Source organism: Amblyomma americanum, chromosome 1, assembly GCF_052857255.1.
Source record: "Amblyomma americanum isolate KBUSLIRL-KWMA chromosome 1, ASM5285725v1, whole genome shotgun sequence".
Taxonomy (NCBI): domain Eukaryota; kingdom Metazoa; phylum Arthropoda; class Arachnida; order Ixodida; family Ixodidae; genus Amblyomma; species Amblyomma americanum.
Window position 1 is genome coordinate 42,849,030 of NC_135497.1, and position 19,815 is coordinate 42,868,844.

The 19,815-nt window shown below is 46.3% G+C and overlaps 1 protein-coding gene across 1 annotated transcript; it reads right to left on the reverse strand.

Moving 5' to 3' along the window:
• Positions 1-3,876: 3,876 nt before the first annotated feature.
• On the reverse strand, positions 3,877-14,647 carry LOC144132324 (tubulin beta-4 chain-like). Its single transcript, XM_077664648.1, has 7 exons — positions 14,343-14,647; positions 13,485-13,593; positions 11,947-12,057; positions 6,498-6,742; positions 6,149-6,348; positions 4,205-4,641; positions 3,877-4,057 (listed from the first exon to the last, which is right to left on the reverse strand). Exons 1-7 carry the CDS (start codon positions 14,397-14,399, stop codon positions 3,885-3,887), a joined length of 1,332 nt encoding a protein of 443 aa, XP_077520774.1. The 5' UTR covers positions 14,400-14,647; the 3' UTR covers positions 3,877-3,884.
• Positions 14,648-19,815: the final 5,168 nt, after the last annotated feature.

A 19,815-nucleotide genomic window follows, 5' to 3' on the forward strand; every position in this document is an offset into this window, starting at 1 on the left:
CCCCGTGCTGTGCATCAAAACAGGTGTTTAAAATAACTTCCTGTGAATTAAACATCAGGCCCCAGCAGCAAACCAGACAATTCCTTACCAGCATTTGTAACGGTGGCAAGCTGAGTGCGATTTGGTACGGGCCTCCTTACGTTCGAAATTGTTCATTAACTGGATTAAATATGCTGAGTATTTTTTTGTGAGAACACGACTCTGACCCCTCTCTCGCGAAATTCAGTACATACAATTTTAACAGCTTTTCAGAGTATGTTGCAAAGCTTGCGCATTGCTTCCCGCGTTAAGGCTTCCAAGGTGCCGCAGCATCGAGCAGGCGTTTCCATTACGCTCGTCCAACCAGGATCAGTTGTAACGATACTCACGAATTGTAAAAACGAAGTGAGTACACAAAAAGATACGCGACTACAGTGAGGAGAGCAATGGATTTGTCGTAATGTCTTCCCTTCTGCCGTAACATGGGCTTACGTTTTGCGGTGGTATATTTATAAATGCGACACCTACCCCAAACCCGATCTGCGCTGAATAATTATAATAATTGATTTTTTGGGGGAAAGGAAATGGCGCAGTATCTGTCTCATATATCGTTGGACACCTGAACCGCGCCATAAGGGAAGGAATAAAGGAGGGAGTGAAAGAAGAAATGAATAGGCGCCGTAGTGGAGGGCTCCGAAATAATTTCGACCACCTGGGGATCTTTAACGTGCACTGACATCGCACAGCACACGGGCGCCTTAGCGTTTTTCCTCCATAAAAACGCAGCCGGCCCGGTCGGGTTCGAACCCGGGAACTCCGGATTAGTAGTCGAGCGCCCTAACCACTGAGCCACCGCGGCGGGCATCTGCACTGAAGGAGTAGGTGATTTGTGGTCAACCGTCTTTGGTTCTCGTTGGTCTCGCAAGGTTAATGACTCACTCCCATAAAGAGGGGTCAGCTCAGAATCCGTCGAAGGCCAAGAAGTGCGTAAAAAGTGTACTTTATATTATTTAAAGGAAATTTGAGTTTTTAGAGATGAACACATCGCGGAACGTCGCAAACCTCCTCTTCCTCATCTTTGGGTGAATCATGAGCTTGCCGTTAAAAAATATAAACACTGATCGAACAGTTCGTTTATGCGGTTGAATGTAAGTAAATAAATGTTATTTGAGTCATTAATTCGTTGTGCTTACCCAAATGAAGCTTTAGAACTTGCATACGCTCGGAGTGCCTTGTGCTTGTCAGTGAATGGAACGAGGAAAACGCTACGGACGAGGATGATGAGCGCAGTGTAGGTCGTAATTTCTAATCTGTAGCATATTTCCTTGCCATGAGATGCCTAACATTTCTTGTATACTGAGAAAGAATTTGATATATATATATATATATATATATATATATATATATATATATATATATATATATATATATATATATATATATATATATATATATATATATATATATATATATATATATATATATATATATATATATATATATATATATATATATATATAGAAAGCGGCTCTTCTAGGGGGAGGGGCAGAAATTCTGTAACATATACTATTGTTTCTGGTATACAGTCTGCGAGTTATACATGATAAAAAATTTATATTTTGCGCTTTGCAGACCATCTGTATATATGCACTGAACAGCATTTTTTTCTTTTTCAGCATCGCTGAATGTGGCACAAAATTCGCGTAGCTTACTCTATTGACACGTTTTGTGATACTTGAACTGCACCAAATATAATTTTATGAGCTGTTCGCACGCCTGATTCTGATAGTGTATGTAACGGGTGCGGAAAGTCTAGTATTTTTCTTCTTGGCAGCCGTCTCCAGACTCATACATTCCAGAACCCAGTTATGTGTAGACTTGATTATCCGCCACAATATTCAAATGTGTGCAAGCTATGTCACCACAACGCGGATCTCAACCATATATATTGGAAATGCCCTTTTGCCCCCCTGGAGGGAAAAAAATGTCTGTCGCTTGACCAATGGGAGGCTCTCCGTTTCAGCACCGATCTGATGATTCAGACAAGGGTCGTACAACTGGCCGAAGACGCCACCACAAGTCAGGACATTCTGGCTGTCGTTTAGGCGAGGGGCCTAAAGCCTCTCAAACTGTTGGAAATAAAAGTTTTACAATCCATATGCAGCCAAAATTGTGCGTTGCGGACTATACACTGCGTGCGGACTGTATACCGGATATTACGGTAAGGCGATAAAAATGCAACGAGTTCCAATCCAGCAGTTCACGAGTTGTCGCCGAATTTCGCGTTACACTGCCGCGACCTGGATGCTTTTTGACCACGAAAATCCTCGCAGTCGCCGACGACAACAGATGGTACAGATCCTTCACAGTAACGTCGAGTCGCAGACAATCAGTCGTAATTACACCAGCGGTAGCCCCATCGAGAAGGCTTCCCAAATATTCCGCCATGGGGTTACCAGCTGAGAACCACTTACCATGACATGGGCTCTACACACCGGGAATCAAATCACGAACGCCACAGCTCGCGGTCATAAAACCAAGCGGTAGTCGACGAAGTGGGAACCTATCCTGTAATGCAAACGTACTACGGAGACATACTTGCGCCCCTCAGGGACATCAGGAAGCGCTTTCATACCTGCCATGCAAAACTTGGAAGGATCACTTAAGCTCCGCCCTAAGGGTATAACGCGGTAGCGCAATCGGTTAATTACCATATATGCAAACGGTCGTTCTCTACTTTGCATCCAAAAATACCTGGGCATTCAATACCTGGGCAATCAAGATCTTGCGATTTTTCACTCACAACACCGAAAACACGAACATCGGCACTAGATTTTCGGGTGAACGGGGCCTTTACCGCTATCGCGTTAAGAGCTCGTGATGCTGACGCTAAACTGCTATAGAGACAAAGAGCTGTTTACGCCAGGCCCTCGCCGGAAATATCGCTCCCGCTTCCAACCATAGGGCTTTCAGATCACGAAAGCTCGCGTGGCTTCCAAAGCACCTACCCTCTGTTTCTGTGGACACCACGCTAAGGGATTCTGAATCAATAGCGCCGAATTCAACACGGGTAATATTCGTTGAGTATTAAGGATTGAGGGCTCATCACAGTGGCGAATCGCCAAAGCCTTTGGCGACGAACCTTTCTGCGCTGCGTCCCGGGTTAGGGCTATGCCGCTCCCAGAAGAACGAGATATGGGCCTTGTGGTTCGATCGCTACAGTTTCAGCAGCCCCGAGGAGCTCGACTATCGCTGAACAATGAATTGGTCAAGCAGCCTCAAATGCTACTTGATGTCCTGTCGGCGTCTTCTCATCGTGTTTTCCTTCCCTCAAGTAGAAGAGCCTCTCAAGGAAAGTGATACGATCGTCCTAGTATTGACGAAGATCCCGTCACTGATGTTTTTGTTAAAAATCGTAAAAGTATGAAACAAAAGATGATGGCTAGATAATACGCCAAAAAAACTCAGTCAAATAACCCTGAGAATAATAAGCAAAATGTATTCTCCGAAGCGATGTTCTAAAAACCGGCTCGTCTCATATCAGTTTCGACAGCACAGAGAATTTGCCACATCATCAGACAGGAAGTATCCGAGACCAATAATAGCTCATCAAAACTTGTTTTCCTTAAGATCACCTTGCGTTCGCTCTAAAAGTGGTTCGATGAGAAGCTTTTAACAGATTTTAGAGTTTAGTCAAAATGTCGAAAACGCCAGTCACACGGCTATTTACAGATGTGCGCACATTGCAATACAGTAAGGTTTAGCTGCTTTGCAAGACCATCCTTGTGACGCAGTCCGGGCCTACGACATACTAAAGTGCACAAGCACCTGGCTCAAAAAGAAGGATCCATGACAAACAAACACTTTACTGTAAAGCGAAAGAAAAAAGCGCTGCACACAAAAAACTAGGCCTCTGCCTGGGTCTCCTCGAATTCCCCCTCGTCCTCAGGTGTGGCCTCCTGGTACTGTTGGTATTCTGACACCAGGTCGTTCAAGTTGGACTCTGCCTCGATGAACTCATACTCGTCCATGCCCTCTCCAGTATACCAATGCAGAAAGGCCTTGCGGCGGAACATAGCTGCAAAAAAAATATATCAAGCAGGCCGGGTCACACTCCTAGAACTGTCCCCGAAAATGCGCTGTCCCAGAAACTCGACAGCAATGGGTACCTACAATGAAAGCATGTGCTTTTAAGAAGCACTTTCAAATCAAACACGATGGTCACCTGTAAACTGCTCGGAGATCCGCCTGAAAATCTCTTGAATGGCTGTGCTGTTCCCAATGAAAGTAGCAGACATCTTCAGACCTCGAGGCGGTATGTCACAGACAGCTGTCTTTACGCTGTTCGGGATCCATTCAACGAAGTGACTCGACTGCTTGTTCTGGATGTTGAGCATCTGGTCATCGACTTCCCGCATGCTCATTTGGCCTCTGAAGACTGCAGCAACTGTCAGGTAACGACCGTGGCGGGGGTCGCAAGCAGCCATCATGTTTTTGGCATCGAACATCTGTTGCGTCAGCTCCGGCACAGTCAGAGCCCGGTACTCCTGGCAGCCGCGGGACGTGAGTGGAGCAAATCCAGTCAGGAAGAAGTGGAAGCGAGGGAAGGGCACCATGTTAACGGCCAGCTTGCGAAGATCAGCATTCAGCTGCCCAGGAAATCTGTGAGGAATGGGACGGTGCTTGATTAGAAGCCCGCTTAATTCACAAGGGGAGAGAGAATTTACAGAAGTATGTTGGGCGCTCTTGTTTGGGAGAAGTCAGAACAAAATTGTGGTAAGATTATGGAGCAGCTACAACGGTCAGTGGAGGCATCTTGTAGAATGTCGCGATTGTTGCGCGCTGTTCATTCAAAGCTTTTGAATATCGGGTCATCAAATTTTAAATTCAGTTCTCTTCACGCCAGTGCAGAAAACGAAGCCCAATGAAAGAACGAACTCATGAAAATTTCAGAAGTGACATAGTTTACACTTTGCCAGTCTGTTCTAGAGAACATTCAAACTGCATGCCTGTTATCTGCCTCAGCCAAATTACAACGGCGGAGAAACAAACCAGCTCCAGTAAGATAACATGATTTCTTCGGTTGCTGGTTTCGATTCATTGGCAAAATCACAAAAAATAAAAATGGATTCTTCACGTGGTCACTGCTTCGTATCCAGCTTCAAAGGTTATACAAATTACTACATTAGGAGAACATCGATGGGTATTAACTTCACCGGTCTGCCGGTTGTCGTGGCACTTTAGAATTATGTGATCGTTCTCCAGGCCCTAAACCACCATCTCCCAACAATGGCAACCAGTATTTATTAAATACTGACTGCTCAGCAGGCTAATGTTGTACTCTGCTCCCAACGTCCTCAGAAAGTGCCACTATTTATCGAAGAAAAACTTCCATACCAAAACGTGGGAATTTGTATTCCCTTTTCCCAAAGAGAAAACGGGGATAACTGATTTCAATGTACGTGATGCTTTATATGGAGGTCCTGTACGCTAGGATTAAGGAGCTGAACGAGATAAATGTGCGCTTTATAAAGGAGAAAAAGTTCAAAAAGTATTCTCCACTGACACACACCTAAATTATTTCCAAGAGATTTGAGATGTTTGCTTTTGAACAGAGTAGTTTTTCATCATTTACAGCGCGAGGCCTTAATTTACCTTTTCGCCTCATGGGTTTTTTGAGGTACAGTGGTTAAACACGGCCATTTTATTCCCAATGTGTGCAATCGCATGCCGTAGATTAGGCGCCGCTCCATTATTCCCGACGACAGCCGCCTTCTCGTTATTGCTGCCGCTGCCGAATTCACTTTCCTTGAAGTGCTTTTCAAAGCTTCCTTGAGCAGCTGCTTGGCTGGCTATAGCAGGTGCGGTGTTTGTTAGTTTTTATGCGGACGGTGAGGGTGCTTTTATTTGCTTTCTTGCTCGTCATTGTATTTTCCGAAAATATTGCCACCACATGCACTTCATACATGGAGATTAGCTGTAATGTATTACTCTAAATATTTTGTAAAAGACCTTGGCGACCGCAGTCTTTGCAGTGCTTGTTCCATATTGAACCGATAACTGCCGTCGGAACTAGCAATTCGGCGGATGGTGTCGACCTCTTTGGGCTCTTTATGAACATGCATGAGGCGCTTAAGTGACCCCTTGAACGAAGCTGAGAAATACTTACCTCAGGCATGTGGTCACACCCGACATCGTTGCAGAAACCAAGTGGTTAAGGTCTCCGTAGGTGGGAGTCGTGAGCTTCAGCGTCCGGAAGCAAATGTCGTAGAGTGCTTCGTTGTCGATGCAGTAGGTCTCGTCGGTGTTCTCCACAAGCTGATGCATTGACAAAGTAGCATTGTAGGGCTCGACGACAGTGTCCGAAACCTAGAGGTAGCCGCAGGAAGAGAATGAGAACTTTGTGCATACCGACTAATCAAAATTCAAGGAAGGCGCCTTATAAATCAAGGCCGAAATGTCATGTTTGCTTTGTTTCAAAGATGCTGAAATTGGGTCCTGCAGATAATGTCACACACCTTTGGAGAGGGCACTACACTGTAGGTGTTCATGATGCGATCGGGGTACTCTTCACGGATCTTCGAGATGAGCAGTGTGCCCATGCCAGATCCAGTACCACCGCCCAGGGAGTGGGTCAGCTGGAATCCCTGCATGCAGTCGCAGGATTCCGCCTCCTTGCGCACAACGTCGAGCACCGAGTCCACCAGTTCAGCACCCTCGGTGTAGTGGCCCTTGGCCCAGTTGCTGCCAGCACCACTCTGACCTGAAGGGGCAGGTTGTGAAAGGCGTATACTTGCACAAACTGTATTCTGAAGAAAATCAGTACTGGAATATGCAATAAAGGAAAGCCACTATCCAAACACACTTCACACAGCAGCCAGAAAGGCAACAAAAATTGACTTAAGTGGCCTGATGGCCATAGCCAATAGGGGGATAAACACCACATTTCATAGGTAAAGTTAAGTTTGGATAATATTAGGATGCTGTTACGTGTGAATTAATTTAATTAGTTTTCAGGCATGTAAAGACTATAACAAGTGATGGCTATGTTTCACTCGGCCTTCAGAACTCAATCTCGGCACTAAGTCACTCTGGTAAAAGAGCTATGTGGCAGACAAGACGAGGACAGAAGGAGGCTCTCTGCAGTGCCCATCTTTTATCGCTGTCCTAATTTTTTTTGCACTCTGCCAGATTTCTCCCGCTGAGGACTACATCCAGTCATTAATATGTCACATACCCGTTTTGCTGGAGTGATGTGGGGCGTTGTGTTCTGCGGTGTAGCAACTGCGGATAGAATCTTAATTTGGAAAAAGCACATATATTGCCACTCTCGTACTTACGCCCGTTTCGCTGCACATTAAAGTCGTGTTGAACCTTCAAGCTTACGCGTGAGTTTTGGGAACGCTTCTAACGGAACTTATAAAAATGACTTCATATTCAACTCAAAGGCATAGAAGCAGAAGTAGAAGAAAGAGGAGAAGAAACAGAAGCGAATAGTTGTAAAAAAGAATCACCTTGTCGTACAAAGGTACCACCTAGTCGTACAAAGAAAGTACTTAGTGGTACAAACGAAGCACCTAAACGCACCAGCAGCCACCACCGCTAATGCTTTCGCATTTCTTCAATGCAGCAGACTGCAGTCGTCTCAGAGTTTTTGAGAAAGTTGTATGCATGTTAATTCTTCCTTGGGTGTTCAGCTAATGCCAAGGAATTACAGCTTTCAACCGTATTTGTTTTAGCAGCTGCCATAAAATGGTCCAAGAAATGTTCGTTTCCGGCCGTCTGGCTGATGACGGTAGGAATTGGGTTCATCGATGGTGGTATGAGCATCCGAACTGTGGTGACGTACTAGTGGATGTCATGCGCGCGTCAAATGCGGGAAGGGACGTTCTATAGACGTATCCGGGAACTTATATCCTAATTTTGGGATCCGAAGGACGTCTGAATGTCCGGCGTGGACGTACGTAGGACGTTCATTCGGCCGCCTTTATTTTGCATGGGATGGTCCCAGGGATGTCTGTACTTCGTATTCGGGATAAAACTATAGGCCTCCATCGGAAGTCCTAACGTTTGGTAGCAGACGCCCTTCGTTCATTCTTTGGACACCGGTGGTCCATTGGGTGGGTTGTGGAGCGCTGTGTGCGATTCCAGGGCCGGAATAAGAAAAATGGGGCCCTGGGCTAATGCGCATGCAGGCCCCCTTTCCCTATACCGACAACACCCTGTAGCCTGCTGCGCTACTGGAAAATATGCCATTTCATTTTAATTCCACCAAATTAAAAAGAACGAAGTGCGATCAACGGGATTATTATTGTTGTTATTATTATGAGGAAAACAACAAAACTTGATGAAACGCGTGCGGTTGTAAACACCAACATATATGTTCACTTTGTGATTAATATCTGCATTCTCGTTTCAGCAAAGGCTAGGCTTTAAGGAAAAGTTTAGTGCACTCAAAACGAACAAGAACGTAGAAAAGACAACGCAGCTTAGATGTCGATCCTTCTGAAGCTAGGCTTCGTTTGCATCACTAAGTTTAATCCCGTGAGGAGACACATGGTTGTATCCAAAACATTCTTTATTAAAATTCAAGCATCAGACTGCAGTAATCGTTACACACGTTACTCTGAAAATATGCAACAAATATACACAATACTTAAGGCAATACAACACCATAAGAATGCACTAGAATACAGGTGAAAATTACCAACTGCAATTACAATACATTATTTGAAAATATTTTGTTAAAGCTAGTGCACCAAATAAACGTGGCACAATCAAAAACAACAATAGTACAGTTCTCTATAAGCACGTTAAATATCACAAGAAGAACAAACAATGAATATTTGCATATATTGAATTATACTGCTCAGCGTTTCATTGGCCACGTGGAGGCTGGGAGGCGACACAACGAACTTATTGGAATTATTCATGTAGAAAGAAAGCCATGCACTGGGCGGAAAAAACTATACTTATGCTGCTTGGTGGAGGTAGCGAGCAGAGAGATAAGCAACGCTCAACACAGTTGAAGCTAACAGCTTGCGGAAGTTTCCGATAATGCGACGGATGAAAGAATTTGAAAATATATGTTCACGTCTGCAAACAATTCAACAAGTCATGGCTCGCATTGTACTCGGCTACAGAACACAATCTCTCCAGCGAGTCACTACGTAAAACGAGTGACAAATGACATGAACACAGGGGAGGGAGAGCCGCCTGCTGTGCTCATATCCTGTGTTATATCTGTCTTTAATATTTTTGTTTTATGCCGGATTGTCCCCGCAGACGGCCGCCTCCCTTCCTTGTGTAATGCGCCACCTATGCGTTTTGCTGAGTGATGTGGTGTTGTGTCAAAGGCGGATGGAATCTTTTGTAGCGAGAGCTACGCTAGACTATAGCCAGCGGCCCATTTCGGGTAAGCGTGTCTAGTCACTACTGCGCATGAACCACTAGTTGCACCGAGCCATAGGTGTTCCGCCGCTGCGTCGCGCCACACCTTTCTTAAAAATTCATTTTCAAGTTTTCTTTTTTCTTGTTTCCATCCCGCCTTTATCCATTCGATCTAGCGTCCACCGAGAGATATGGACAGTTGCTTCTCCATTTCCTTTCCTCAAAACCGAGCAAAACAAGTGAGCCGCCGGCGCTCATTTGGTGCATTGGTGTTGAAAACCTAGAGGCCGTTCATTTTTACGAAAGGAAAGGCGCACAAATGGCTCCCTGGGTCAGTGGACACCTCACTTTCGCTTTCATGTAAAGTGGCGTTGGCATGCAACTGCAAAAAATTAATGTGGATTAGCTCAGTTAATCTAGGGTATACAAAGCGAAAGGTGTCGGCGTTCACTGTGTTCTTGGCGTTGACAAAGTTCTAGACGACGATGGAGTTGAACAAAGGAAGGGCGCATAACTGGCTGCCTGGATATGGATATGCGGACGCCTCATTCAATTATTATTATGCATGTGGCAGTGGTGGGAGAGAGATGTGGCCTGAATGCAATAGCGCTGACAGCGTTGTGGCTGACATGCGGCACTGCAGCAATAGCTAAGCCGCTGCGTTCGTTTGCTGATCAATATCTCGCGATCAACCATTAACTGCGTGCCACCTCCCAGGGTGGCAGGGAGGGCGCGCTGCCTATCCAATGTGGGGAACGCATTCAAAGCATTCTTTTGCAGTTCGACACCAGCGCCACATGCATGAAAGCGAGATTTAGGTCTCCACTGACCCATGGAGCCGGTTGTGCGCCGCGGTGGCTCAGTGGTTAGGGCGCTCGGCTACTAATCCGGAGTTCCCGGGTTCGAACTTGACCGCGGCGGCTGCGTTTTTATGGTGGAAAAACGCTAAGGTGCCCGCGTCTTGTGCGATGTCAGTGCACGTTAAAGATCCCCAAGCGGTCGAAATTATTCCGGAGCCAACCACTACGGCACCTCTTCTTTCACTCCCTCGTTTATCCCTTCCCTTACAACTCGGTTCAGGTGTCCAACGATATACGGGACAGATACTGCGCAATTTCCTTTCCCCCAAAACTAATTTTTACATTTATTATTACGCCTTTCCTTTCGTGAAAATGAACGGCCTTTTCAAAGTTGTCAACGCCAATGAACTATGAACGCCGTCGGCTGGCTAGTTTTGTTTGGTTTTTGAGGAAAGGAAATGACACAGTAACAGTCTCACATATCTCGGTGGACACCCGAACCGCGCCGTAAAGGAAGCGATAAAGGAGGGAGGGAAAGAAAAAAGAGAAAACTGAAAATTGAAAGTTGGATTTTGAGGAAAGGCATGGCGCTGCGCAGCGGCGGAACACCTGTGGCTCGGTGCTACTAGTGGCGCATGCTCAGTAGTGACTAGGGAGCGAGAAAGAGAGAAATATGCGCGGTGAACCGCGCGTTGTGACGTTATGTGCTTCCTCGGAGCATCGCCACGGCGAAATAGCAAGTTTGCGGCCAGTAAAGCCTTCACTTTAAAACCCCATTTGATTGCCTTCCGCACTTTGGATATGCAGCGCGTCCACCCTGCCTCTGTGGCAGGTTGCAGTTGATGATCGCGAGAGGTTGATCACCCAATGAACGCTGCGGCCTATTACTGCAGTGCCGCGTGTCCACCACGAAGTTATCAGTGCTAATGTATTCAGAGACCCGCCGCGGTGACTCAGTGGTTAGGGCGCTCAGCTACTGCTCCGGAGTTCGCGGGTTCGAACCCGACCGTGGCGGCTGAGTTTTTACTGAGGCAAAACGCTAAGGCGCCAATGGGCTGTGCGATGTCAGTGCATGCTAAAGATCCCCAGGTGGTCGAAAATATTCCGGAGCCCTCCACTACGGCATCTCTTTCTTCCTTTCTTCTTCACTCCCACCCTTATCCCTTCCCTTACAGCGCGGTTCAGGTGTTCAACGATATATGAGACAGATACTGCGCTATTTCCTTTACCCAAAAACCATTTATAATTAATGTATGCAGCCCACATGTCTTCACCATCGTCACGTAACTCGAAGGGCGAGTGAAGCGTCCACTGACCCGGGGAGCCAGTTTACGCACTTCCTTAAGCGTCTAGAACGGTGTCCACGTCAATGAACACATTGAACGCCGACAGCTTTTGCCTTGTATATCCTCGATTAACGCAGCTAATTCCGATTCAATTTATTTTCGAAATGGCCCATGTGTTGCCTCCCTCGTAATATGCTCTTTTCACGGCGCACTACATTCTTGATGAAGCACCAAGCTTGCGTCTCAATCTTGGCGGCCTAGGTTTCGCAAGGAACTGATGAGAATGCTCATAGATCACACTCGAAGTACTTGATTGCGTGGCTGTATTAAACTGACTGCCACTCGGACTGGATTATACTGAGCGAGGATTCGCTGTGCGTACAGAGATGTGGGTACAAATTTAGCCAGTTGTGCGCTTTAAAGATTAGTCTGCACTGTGCGCTCTTGTGGGTGCGTTTATGTAGTAGATTTTAAGCCGAGAAGCCCCTTACCGAACACAAAGTTATCCGGCCGGAAGAGTTGTCCAAACTGTCCCGATCGGACGGCGTCCATGGTTCCCGGCTCCAAGTCAACCAGGATGGCCCGAGGCACGTATTTACCTTCTGAAACAAAAAATAAGTATCACTTAGCGGCAACAAAGATACCGTGTAGTTATTACAAGTACCTGCGTCACAACAAAGCCAGTTAAAGAAAGGAAATGGAGCGCACCAACTGTAGGTGTCATAGCAAATAAAAGCGGCACTACTAGGCCCTTCCGCCACCTCCCGGCCTTTAAACAGATGATCCAGTTATATTTAATAATAAAATATTTAAATATCTTTCAGCAGAAAAACAGAAGGTGAAATGTTGATAGATAAATTGAGATGGATCAAAATGATGTCACTACATTAACGTCCTGTTGCGACTCCTGTTTCGATTCTGTTCCGTATTACTAAACAAACGGTGTCCTATATGGGATTAACATTCCGAATTCTGTACATGGGCTGTCATCAACGCAGTAGTGCCGGCCTCTGGATAAATTTGCACCACCTCGGGTTACTTTACGCGCAATAAGATCGCAGAACACACGGCTCTTTATGGTCTCGCCTCCATAGAAATGCGTCCGCCGAATCATGGATGTCATGATCGAGTCCCTTCCAAATGAAGCACAGCGGCGGTATTAGCATACATAGAGTTAAAAACTCCTTACAAACTCACTGCAGCAAGAGGAAACGTAGTAGAGGGGAGACGTACTATGTCCTCGTCAAACCTGACGAGGGAATTCAGAACCAGCGTTCGAACCCCACCGCGGCGGCTGCGTTTTTATGGAGGAAAAACGCTAAGGCGCCCGTGTGCTGTGCGATGTCAGTGCCCGTTAAAGATCCCCAGGTGGCCGAAATTTTTCCGGAGCCCTCCACTACGGCACCTCTCTTCCTTTCTTCTTTCACTCCCACCTTTATCCGTTCCCTTGCGGCGCGGTTCAAGTGTCCGCCGATATATGAGACCGACACTGCGCCATTTCCTTCCCCCAAAACCAATTATGATGATTATTATTATTATTATTCCAAACTCATTCGCGTTGTGAACATTCATTGCCTATGAGAAAAAAGGCTTTGGTCAAGAACCTTCAATCTAATCCCTGCGGGACTTGTGGCAATGCAACCTCAAAAGCTGCAATGGCCTAGCATAACATGCCGCAAGCAGAAGAGGTCACTAGGCGTTGCACTTTGACCTGACTAGATGTGCGCGATCGGTTGTAGAATTTAAAGCTTGAAGAGCAAAGGCCTGCCGTTGAAGAAGCTCCATTGACAGGCCAGATATCAGCTTAACAGCACAAACAGCGCTATTAAGGCAGGAGCGAGAATAAGGGACAACCATACACACAGCGTTCGGTTTTGTCTTTCGCTTGCTGTTTCTGTTGAAGTCATGTGCCAAACGGCCCGGAAAATTTCCCTAATGCTTAGCAGTGCGAAACAGCCGCAAGGCAAGATAAACTCGACGGGGAAGCTTCAAAGTGAAATTATCAACCGAAATACAGCCAGACGCGAACCGGAGGCCTCATTGTAGTAGACATTGATGCGCTCCAACTGGAGGTCCGAATCACCATGGTACGCCCCGCTCGGATCGATGCCATGCTCATCGGAAATCACCTCCCAAAACTGCAGACGGGAAAAGATTTCAGTAATTAGAGTGGCGTCACATCGCGCAGTGGCGGCAGTCAAATCATATTTAGAGGCTGTAATTCACAGCGAAAGCAACATATAACTGCTACAGTTCCACTTGTCAACTGGTTTTTGTAGTCAACTCGTCAACTGCCATCGATTCTCACCCGCCATGTGTCTTGCTGATGGCGGGAAAACCGGAAGGGCCTAAGATCGCTTGAGGCTTTTGGATTGCATCATACGCGAAAACTAGGTCGCGCGAAAAAAAATTCCGGCAAAGAATCTTCGCCGATCGCTTTGCGGCAGTCATTTGCCATAAAACTGTTCCATGTCACCTCACCGCCAAGACCGATTGTCTCGAATTTTTTACAACCGGGAATAAAGTCTGAGCTATATGCCATAACACAACAATATCTCAACGCTCTCAAAGCGCGAGCAGTAATTAAAAGGTCAGAGCGAAAGGAGTGGTCAAGAACAAGAGCCTTCGATGAGCATTAGCTAGGGCTCAACATTGTCCAACGCAAAAAGGCCACAACTTAGAACGAAAGCAGTACGTCTGCTAAAAGCCGCGACTGCTTTACAGGCAACTGCTTTCGCCCGTATCCTGAAACGAGATTCTAGTACGTGGCGTTTAGGACGCAACGTAATCACCCACGTAAAAAGCGCCGGGACCGGCACTGGGACCGAAAGGCAACCGCGATCCCCTGAGCCGTGAAATAACCCGCGAGGTGGTAGAGGTGGCTTACCTTCGCCCCAATCTGGTTGCCACACTGGCCTGTCTGAATGTGGACTATCTCGCGCATGTTCGATGCCACTCCGAGACTAAGCTGTCAAGATGCCGACTGCCTGCCCGGGTCAAGGGTCCACGTATTTGTAGCCTTGCGCCGCATCAACGCTCACTTCTTCCTCAACTCTGTTCCTATGTGCACGCGTGTCAACTCAATAGCGCATAAAGTAGTGCCGCAGCCTGTTCCTGCCATGGTAAATGCGTTTCAGAGCTTATATATAAGGCCTTCAGTTCACGTACAGGATGCCGTGTAAAGGATATGCGCCGTACAACGCGAACTATTTTTCGTTTCGCAAAGCTTCCGGCACAACGGGGTTCTCTCAACTGGCTCCAGGGGCGAACTCGGCCTCTTCTACTTTCTTTTCTCAGTGCTCGAAGTTGATTTCGCTCGCAAGAACTAATGTGCATTCTGCAGCATAATCTTTTCACTTTTCTAGCCTTTCGATTTGTGCGCGTGCGGTCGGTTCTAAAGTTTGAATGTTACCGACCGATTGGAAAACTTTACTTCGTCATCATCATCAGCAGCAGCAGCAGCCTGACTGTAGCCCCAAGAGGTTAGGGACCTGAGTCCAGGGCCTCATTATCTGTTCCAATCGGGGTTGCCTGGTCGATCAGTCTGCGCTGGTCATCCTGGTTTGAGCTCTCGAAACAGTGGCTTCCCATTGGGAGCAAGGGGTTGGGTGTGGTATGGGAGGTTGGGTTGGGGGTTTGGGTGGGTCATTATCATCATCGTCGTCATCAGCCCGACTACGCTCACTGCAGGAGAAAGGCTTCTCCCATGGCTCTCCAATTATTCCTGTCCTTTGCCAGCGGCGCCCACCTTATGCCTGCAAACTTCTTAATCTCATCCGCCCACCTAACCTTCTGCCAAACGTTGCCAGGTTCAGATTGGGTGGCTATGCGCCAATATATGCCTGGTGAACAGCAAGCGATTAACACAGACAATTTGCGCAGAAATTGTTCATCCGGGCAGTGATTTTACTAGGTGTAATGTTCGATACTTTTGATGGATCATGCAATTCTTTAGTAAATGTGGATTCACAATACGGGCCTCTTGCCGTTCCTTGGTCCGGGCGGAGTTCTGCTTTCGGTGCGTTAGGCATGCACACTGCCCGCGGACAACTGCCTGATGTTGGTGAACGTAGCACGGCGACAGGCCGTGCGTATGCCTAATCCACTTACAGCCGCTTGCTCCGACCTCCAGCATCACAGGTGCTGATAACAGGATTAGACATGCGCATCACCTTTCACTGTGCGACGTTCACCAACATGGCAGCCAAGGATCCGGGGTCCGCCGTCAGAAAAAAGGATATCGGAATTTCTGCTGGAACCCCTGGTGCGCAGATAACCGGGGCCAATGTACCCTGTCCACTCACTCCCCCACCGTGGGTACGTACCATTCAACCAGAGGCCAAAATCATCATCATCATCAACCGGGGCCAGGCCAGATACGGGCCAGGCGCGAACTTAACGAACTGAAAGTAGAAAGTCACGCGAAGCCTGTTTCGAGACACAAAAACTGGTCTCCAGATTTTCGTTTTAGTAATTGTCGAGTTTAACGTCTCGAACCGACACATGGGGTATGAGGAACACCGTAGTGGAGAGCTGGAGAATAATTTAGCCCAAATGGGGATCTTAACATGCGCCACATGTCACTGCAGCACACGGGTATTTTTGTATTACGCTTCCATCGAAATATGGCCGCCGCGGCAGGAATCGAACTGGCGACCTTGGTATCAGCAGACGACAGCCAAAGGCACTGCGGCGTCTCCGATATGGGGTTCATCGTGTAAACAGACCTTAACATAACGTAAGAGGAACAAAATTGGAGCCTTCCTCAATAGCCATGGATATCCGCATACCTAGTGTACAGAATTAAGCGAAAAATGGTTGCATTTGCGCCTTCCCCGTGCTGTGCATCAAAACAGGTGTTTAAAATAACTTCCTGTGAATTAAACATCAGGCCCCAGCAGCAAACCAGACAATTCCTTACCAGCATTTGTAACGGTGGCAAGCTGAGTGCGATTTGGTACGGGCCTCCTTACGTTCGAAATTGTTCATTAACTGGATTAAATATCCTGAGTATTTTTTTGTGACAACACGACTGTGACCCCTCTCTCGCGAAATTCAGTACATACAATTTTAACAGCTTTTCAGAGTATGTTGCACAGCTTGCGCATTGCTTCCCGGGTTAAGGCTTCCAAGGTGCCGCAGTATCGAGCAGGCGTTTCCATTACGCTCGTCCAACCAGGATCTGTTGTAACGATACTCACGAATTGTAAAAACGAAGTGAGTACACAAAAAGAGACGCGACTACAGTGAGGAGAGCAATGGATTTGTCGTAATGTCTTCCCTTCTGCCGCAACATGGGCTTACGTTTTGCGGTGGTATATTTATAAATGCGACACCTACCCAAAACCCGATCTGCGCTGAATAATTATAATAATTGGTTTTTTGGGGGAAAGGAAATGGCGCAGTATCTGTCTCATATATCGTTGGACACCTGAACCGCGCCATAAGGGAAGGAATAAAGGAGGGAGTGAAAGAAGAAATGAATAGGCGCCGTAGTGGAGGGCTCCGAAATAATTTCGACCACCTGGGGATCTTTAACGTGCACTGACATCGCACAGCACACGAGCGCCTTAGCGTTTTTCCTCCATAAAAACGCAGCCGGCCCGGTCGGGTTCGAACCCGGGAACTCCGGATTAGTAGTCGAGCGCCCTAACCACTGAGCCACCGCGGCGGGCATCTGCACTGAAGGAGTAGGTGATTTGTGGTCAACCGTCTTTGGTTGTCGTTGGTCTCGCAAGGTTAATGACTCACTCCCATAAAGAGGGGTCAGCTCAGAATCCGTCGAAGGCCAAGAAGTGCGTAAAAAGTGTACCTTATATTATTTAAAGGAAATTTGAGTTTTTAGAGATGAACACATCGCGGAACGTCGCAAACCTCCTCTTCCTAATCTTTGGGTGAATCATGAGCTTGCCGTTAAAAAATATAAACACTGATCGAACAGTTCGTTTATGCGGTTGAATGTAAGTAAATAAATGTTATTTGAGTCATTAATTCGTTGTGCTTACCCAAATGAAGCTTTAGAACTTACATACGCTCGGAGTGCCTTGTGCTTGTCAGTGAATGGAACGAGGAAAACGCTACGGACGAGGATGATGAGCGCAGTGTAGGTCGTAATTTCTAATCTGTAGCATATTTCCTTGCCATGAGATGCCTAACATTTCCTGTATACTGAGAAAGAATTTGATATATATATATATATATATATATATATATATATATATATATATATATATATATATATATATATATATATATATATATATATATATATATATATATATAGAAAGCGGCTCTTTTAGGGGGAGGGGCAGAAATTCTGTAACATATACTATTGTTTCTGGTATACAGTCTGCGAGTTATATATATATATATATATATATATATATATATATATATATATATATATATATATATATATATATATATATATATATATATATATATATATATATATATATATATATATATATAGAAAGCGGCTCTTTTAGGGGGAGGGGCAGAAATTCTGTAACATATACTATTGTTTCTGGTATACAGTCTGCGAGTTATACATGATAAAAAATTTATATTTTGCGCTTTGCAGACCATCTGTATATATGCACTGCACAGCATTTTTTCTTTTTCAGCATCGCTGAATGTGGCACAAAATTCGCGTAGCTTACTCTATTGACACGTTTTGTGATACTTGAACTGCGCCAAATATAATTTTATGAGCTGTTCGCACGCCTGATTCTGATAGTGTATGTAACGGGTGCGGAAAGTCTAGTATTTTTCTTCTTGGCAGCCGTCTCCAGACTCATACATTCCAGAACCCAGTTATGTGTAGACTTGATTATCCGTCACAATATTCAAATGTGTGCAAGCTATGTCACCACAACGCGGATCTCAACCATATATATTGGAAATGCCCTTTTGCCCCCCTGGAGGGAAAAAAATGTCTGTCGCTTGACCAATGGGAGGCTCTCCTATTCAGCACCGATCTGATGATTCAGACAAGTGTCGTACAACTGGCCGAAGACGCCGCCACAAGTCAGGACATTCTGGCTGTCGTTTAGGCGAGGGGCCTAAAGCCTCTCAAACTGTTGGAAATAAAAGTTTTACAATCCATATGCAGCCAAAATTGTGCGTTGCGGACTATACACTGCGTGCGGACTGTATACCGGATATTACGGTAAGGCGATAAAAATGCAACGAGTTCCAATCCAGCAGTTCACGAGTTGTCGCCGAATTTCGCGTTACACTGCCGCGACCTGGATGCTTTTTGACCACGAAAATCCTCGCAGTCGCCGACGACAACAGATGGTACAGATCCTTCACAGTAACGTCGAGTCGCAGACAATCAGTCGTAATTACACCAGCGGTAGCCCCATCGAGAAGGCTTCCCAAATATTCCGCCATGGGGTTACCAGCTGAGAACCACTTACCATGACATGGGCTCTAAACACCGGGAATCAAATCACGAACGCCACAGCTCGCGGTCATAAAACCAAGCGGTAGTCGACGAAGTGGGAACCTATCCTGTAATGCAAACGTACTACGGAGACATACTTGCGCCCCTCAGGGACATCAGGAAGCGCTTTCATACCTGCCATGCAAAACTTGGAAGGATCACTTAAGCTCCGCCCTAAGGGTATAACGCGGTAGCGCAATCGGTTAATTACCATATATGCAAACGGTCGTTCTCTACTTTGCATCCAAAAATACCTGGGCATTCAATACCTGGGCAATCAAGATCTTGCGATTTTTCACTCACAACACCGAAAACACGAACATCGGCACTGGATTTTCGGGTGAACGGGGCCTTTACCGCTATCGCGTTAAGAGTTGGTGATGCTGACGCTAAACTGCTATAGAGACAAAGAGCTGTTTACGCCAGGCCCTCGCCGGAAATATCGCTCCCGCTTCCAACCATAGGGCTTTCAGATCACGAAAGCTCGCGTGGCTTCCAAAGCACCTACCCTCTGTTTCTGTGGACACCACGCTAAGGGATTCTGAATCAATAGCGCCGAATTCAACACGGGTAATGTTCGTTGAGTATTAAGGATTGAGGGCTCCTCACAGTGGCGAATCGCCAAAGCCTTTGGCGACGAACCTTTCTGCGCTGCGTCCCGGGTTAGGGCTATGCCGCTCACAGAAGAACGAGATATGGGCCTTGTGGTTCGATCGCTACAGGTTCAGCAGCCCCGAGGAGCTCGACTATCGCTGAACAATGAATTGGTCAAGCAGCCTCAAATGCTACTCGATGTCCTGTCGGCGTCTTCTCATCGTGTTTTCCTTCCCTCAAGTAGAAGAGCCTCTCAAGGAAAGTGATACGATCGTCCTAGTATTGACGAAGATCCCGTCACTGATGTTTTTGTTAA

Bases quoted from the DNA above. Each gene is read 5' to 3' on its own strand.
- LOC144132324 (XM_077664648.1), bottom strand. From the start codon at position 14,399: ATGCGCGAGATAGTCCACATTCAGACAGGCCAGTGTGGCAACCAGATT. The intron at 13,594-14,342 runs GTAAGCCACCTC...TCCCGTCTGCAG, and splicing joins GCAACCAGATTGGGGCGAAG to TTTTGGGAGGTGATTTCCGA. The intron at 6,743-11,946 runs GTAAGGGGCTTC...CTGCCCCTTCAG, and splicing joins GCCGGATAACTTTGTGTTCG to GTCAGAGTGGTGCTGGCAGC.